This window comes from Aegilops tauschii, chromosome 1 (genome assembly GCF_002575655.3).
Source record: "Aegilops tauschii subsp. strangulata cultivar AL8/78 chromosome 1, Aet v6.0, whole genome shotgun sequence".
In the NCBI taxonomy this organism is placed as follows: domain Eukaryota; kingdom Viridiplantae; phylum Streptophyta; class Magnoliopsida; order Poales; family Poaceae; genus Aegilops; species Aegilops tauschii.
Window position 1 is genome coordinate 194,951,293 of NC_053035.3, and position 5,788 is coordinate 194,957,080.

The window sequence follows — 5,788 nt, forward strand, 5'->3', positions numbered from 1 at the left end:
CCAAGAAAAGTGACGGTAGCTTTAACCACCTTATCGTTGTTCACAATGGTGATAGTTTCGTTAGGACACGTCAGCTCAAAATAGTTGGTTGACGATGGCTACCGTTAACCTATCGCTTGAAGACGACTGCCGTTAACCTATGAGGTCTGCCAGTAGGCTATGCAACCCCACCGTTGTGAATCGTGCGCAGTAGAAAAAGAGTCAAGTCCTGAAATATTTTCAAACATTGTCAGATCGGGCTAAACTTCGGCAAAGGGTAAAACACGAAATTTGGCCTCGCTTCGACTCAAATCAAAAGCCCAAACTCCGACACGCAGCGCTCCGCCCACGCGCACTTCAGCTCCACGACCAACACGCCTCGCTCGCTCACTCCTCCGGCTGCCGCCAACGCCGCCGTTCTGCACCAGCGAAGACGATGGCGAGCGGGGAGAAGGTGGACTATGTATTTAAAGTGGTGCTGATCGGGGACTCGGCCGTCGGCAAGTCGCAGATCCTGGCGCGGTTCGCGCGCAACGAGTTCAGCCTCGACTCCAAGGCCACCATCGGTGTCGAGTTCCAGACGCGCACGCTCGTCATCGACCACAAGTCCGTCAAGGCCCAGATCTGGGACACCGCCGGCCAGGAGAGGCAAGAACCTACTGCTCTCCTGCACTTCGATTTCATCCCATCTTTTCGCCTAGATCTGCCCCCTCCCATGACATGGCAATTTCCCTGAGGATTTCTCAGTGTTTCGCTGTGTGGCTTGCTTGGTGCCGAGTAGTGAGCTAACACAGTTCGCTCTCGTTTTATGGTTCAGACTAGTCCGTAATTTTTGTTACGTTTATATCGCTACCTTGTTTGTGCGTTTATGCTCTGTAGAATGTCTTGGTCACTATAGATGTACAGCGTACCTTCGTACGGTTGTTAAAATGGTAGATCTCTACTCCACCGTGGTTGAAGTGGATGATTTGCCTTGCACTCTGCCAAAATGGGCAGGGTAATTTGATACAGACCATAGATCCGCCATGCGATGCTTGGCTTGAAGCCTGGCCGCTAAGATCTTGTTAGTTGGATTGATGGAGAGGAGATTTTGTAACCACGGATGGAAAATTTACTACTAAATAAAACAGCTTTGGTAAATGGTGTCAAATTTAGCAAGGTATGGGTGGTAATCAAGATTATTTATTGGATATTCTATGTACTTAAGTGGTCTGTTACTTGTGACTTGTGAGATACAATCTTTTGGTTGAATGGGTGATGAATATATTTGGCATTAGGCAAGTTGGAATAATAGGAATATAGGATGGGTTAACATTGAAAATGTATGATACTTTGCCTTATCACCTACATCTGTTCTTTTAGTTGAAGAAAGTATTCCCCTATGATCTCTGCCTTTAATTTAAATTTGTTTATAGAAAGATTATTTCACTTTTGAGGTGCAAACACTTGGTACTGTTGCATATGAGTCACTAGAGTTTTTGGCACATCCTCTTTTTTTAAGTTTGTTGATGGAAAAGAGTCTCATACATTCTCATGGCATGTGAATCCTCATTATATCCTATTCAGTGATGTCGAATGACATTTTTCTATTCAAAGCATTAGATCGTGCTTGAGAAACAAGTTAACAAATTTTCACGAATCTACCAGTCCTTATCCAGTTAATATTCTTGACTAGACAGGAGCAGCAAAGTTGATTTGCAAATCAAATGTGTGTACACGTGATCATTTGATTACCTTACAGTCATTAACTTAATGACTCGTCTCTCACTCATTACTCATTTCAGTTAGATTCTTTAATTGCAAATAATAAGGTCATGCCACGCTCATTCTCCCCATGATCTCATGGAAAAAGGGTGGCCAAAGTGCTTGTACTTCTAGAAGAACAATCTCATATGTTTTGTGAATGAGCCAAAACATTGATATGCCTGTTTCTGAGTTAGTTATTTATAATAGTGTGCAACCAGTTGACAGTTGTTGGATTGACATACTAGTGAAATTAACTAAAGCGTCAGTGTTAGATTGTTATTTGTGGAAAAAAAACCAAGTGTTGCATTAAATTCAATAATTTATGGCTTATTTCTTTAAAAATTAATGCACTTCTTGAATATTTCAGCGGAGCCAAAAACTAAGGCATAATTTATTCTTGAAGTCGAAAAAATGCGACTTAGATCTCTTCTGTGATTTCCAATCAGGAGACTTGGGGTACAAATATTTAGTTTATAATTTCTGGGATTTGTTTCTTGTTTATAGATGTGATTTTTAACTGTTCCATCAAGCTAAAGAATTCGTTTAGTTCCTTCAGCTGTGTTTGTACTTTACTTTCCTGATATGGTCTTTAAGTTCCAATTCATCTATTGTTATTGTATTATTAAAACAAGGGGCAAACAAGCCACCACCCGTGTCCCCATAGACCAAATTATCTGCTACATTGACTGTTATGGTGGGTCCTAATTTTAATGTTACAGATTTAAAATCAAACTATGTACACATCTCTGAGCTACAATTTTTTTTGAGAAGTCCTATATAATAATAAACAAACAAAACCAGCAGCGAGCCACCAATAAAACCAATTGGATCCAGCATGTACTAGATGTAATGACATCATGACTTAAGTCAGCAATTAATCAACATGTTGTACGTAGGTTTAGGGTACTTATGGGTTCGTAAACATACGACTTTCACATATTTTAGCCCCTCGTTTGAAAGTATATGGCTTCGAAGAATGTGCGTGGTCGATTTGTTTTAAGTTGGACTACCAACAGATAAAAAAACATATTGGCAAAGTAAAATTTCATAGTACCATTCATCATTAATAATGTTTTTATAATTATTTAGTAGCATGTGGCTGCAAAAACCAATGGTAAAAGATGCATATTGGAAACCATGCCAATATGTTGAACGCCATCTAATTACGTGGGCGGAGCAAGTATTGCATCGTATAAATTGCCAAATAACAATTAATTTGGATCGGAGAAGTCGTACTAGAGCTGCGACAATTAATTTGGATCGGAGGGAGTATTTGTCTTTATTGCTAAGGCGGACACAATGGTGGCTTTAAGTGAGTGAGATAGATGTTCATTTATTTTTCCAGTGAATATGCACTTATAATTGTATTTTTGGAAGATAACAGTTTGACATGTCTAGCACTAGCAATATGATAAACATCAGCCTAAATTTAAGTCCAGAAGATGCTGAAGTGAGGTGAGGAGGCTGACTGATAATAACCCTGAATGCATGGGTAGGAGAAATAAGCAAAAACAGGGGCATGATTAGGAAAAAAAAAACTATGATGAGAGGGACTTGAAAAACAAGCAGATAACTTTTAAGCAATGAATTATGGAAGTATGCAATGGGACATTTCAGTTGTGCTAAAAAAGGTCAATGCAAAACAGCATAGACAATATGAGAAAGAACAGTCAGTGATGAAAGTGAGATGATTTATTGTCAAATATTTGATAATAGATGGTCACTTGACATAGAGTTAAATCTAAGATTAACTAGGGAGGAAGCATATAGATGCATGACGCTGTAACAATTGAAAATCATCATAACAAATCCAAGTTTGACAAATCCAATGAGGTGGGTGGACACAGAAAGATCACGAGGCTCAAGTAGGAGAGTAGTTGGTGAAAATTTCATCAAAAAACTATTAGTAAGAAGATAAACATGATGCACTTGGTCTTATGTTGGTCATGTTTATCATAACAAGCTGGTGCACTTAACAGCAATATTACCATTGAGGTGTGATCATGTTTCCACGAGACTTTCATTTCAAATATGTTTGGAATGATGGTTGATTGCATGACATTTTCTAAAGAAAAAATATATAACAATATATATTAAATTGTCTTGCCACGCAAGCGTGTAGCCCATTGTTAGTTACCCACTTTTTATCTGCCACTGATCTCTTGAACTGCGCACAAGCATAAATACCCTCAAATTTATATAGTTCAAAGTTCCAAAATTGGGCAACTACTTGTAACAATTTCTTTGGGTGTTCTCAGATGCTCTCCTATTGTAGGCTATGAGAATGAACAACTACTTGCAATGTTCTATTCAAATGCTTTCACTAACTTTTCCTCCTGTAACTAGTTGTCTAAAACCAGGTCATGTGCTGCTTACGTATCTATTTTTTTGCCACCAGAGCTTTGTTGTTTCTGGCTGCTTTTACTTTTTCCATCTCGTTTAAACCGTGTCTGGTTTTTGCACTTGTATTCTGTGGAATAGGTTGCGTCCTACAAGCTCTATAGTTGCATGCTACTCCCTCCGTTCCTAAATATAAGTCTTTTTAAGAGTTCAAATGGACTACAACATACGAATGTATATAGACACATTTTAGAGTGTAGATTCACTCATTTTGCTTTGTATGTAGTCACTTGTTGAAATATCTAAAAAGACTTATATTTGGGAACGGAGGGAGTATATTTTAGAGAACTGTACTACACATGCAGTTGTGAACTGTGGGTAGGAAAAGGCAACATTCCTAGCTGGTTGAGTTGGAGAAAATATTTGTGGTTTTCTCTAGTTAAAGTGTGAAGCTTTAGTGCCCTACTATTCGATATGTTTGCTCAACGTTGTTGTACGCCCAGTTACCAACTTCACATGCTGTTTGTTTCAATTACTGCAGGTACAGAGCTGTCACGAGTGCATATTACAGAGGTGCTTTGGGAGCTCTGCTAGTCTATGACATCACCAAGCGCCAGAGCTTTGACCACATACCTCGCTGGCTGGAGGAACTCCGAGGTCATGCAGACAAAAACATTGTCATCATGCTGGTTGGCAATAAGAGCGACCTTGAAGATGAGCGGGCTGTTAGCACTGAGGATGCCAAAGAGTTTGCCGAGAAGGAGAACCTCTTCTTCCTGGAGACGTCCGCGCTGCAGGCCACCAATGTCGAAAGCGCCTTCCAGACTGTCTTGTCAGAGATCTTCAAGATCCACAGCAAGAAGAACATTGTGACCGACCCAAAGGCCAATGGTGCTGCGCCGCCGCTGGCTGGCAAGAAGGTTCTTGTCCCAGGCCCAGCACAGGAGATCCCAAAGAGCAAGTGCTGCAGTTCTATGTAATCTCTGCTACCAGATTTGTTGGATTTGTGTGTGTTTTGATTCACGCTGTCTGGATATAGATCCCTACTGAGATAGTCTTAGGTTTCAAGTATTGGTTCATTTGTGAGACGGATGGGGTCGGTGGCAGAGCAAGATTTTGCACTCATCTCCACTGACTATGAGGTTAGGGAGTGAGCAAATGAACTCCCTTTTCATAGGTCCGAGCCGTGGGATTGATTATCAATTGCCGTGTATGATGACTCAGAACACCGTCAAGCCTTTATGTAATGTTATACATATATTATATACTAGCTCATATGCTGATGCGTTGCTACGGGAGAAGAACAAAAAAACTCTTAGCTTAAAAATGTTCTATGATATGATGGGATGGAGCTTACAAAACATCTTATATGTATTTTTTTCCGAAACGGAGGCAAAGATTGCCTCATCTATTAATTAAGCAGAAAAGAATTGCCCAGTTAATTATGGAAAACCGGGCAAAAACAGGAACAACAAGGGCCAAGCCGACTCTCATAGACTGAAACACACATGGCAAAGCCTACCCTTATCGACGACAAGTCGACCTGCGGCCAGACAACACAACTCTGACTCTAACGGAGAACAAAACCAGGCACGGCTGGCACCATGGAAGATCGCCGAACGGGCCACCTGCAGCCAGTCATCGTACACCACAGGGCCCCGCCGCCGCAGCTTCGACTCCACAACAACAAGCAAACCGAGACAAAATCATGGACACGCCGGAG

General features: G+C 40.8%; 1 protein-coding gene across 1 annotated transcript; it reads left to right on the plus strand.

The window, feature by feature from the left end:
* Positions 1 to 234: 234 nt before the first annotated feature.
* Positions 235 to 5,340, plus strand: LOC109771311 (ras-related protein Rab11D). Its single transcript, XM_020329995.4, has 2 exons — positions 235 to 627; positions 4,607 to 5,340. Exons 1-2 carry the CDS (start codon positions 416 to 418, stop codon positions 5,043 to 5,045), a joined length of 651 nt encoding a protein of 216 aa, XP_020185584.1. The 5' UTR covers positions 235 to 415; the 3' UTR covers positions 5,046 to 5,340.
* The last annotated feature ends 448 nt before the right edge of the window (positions 5,341 to 5,788 follow it).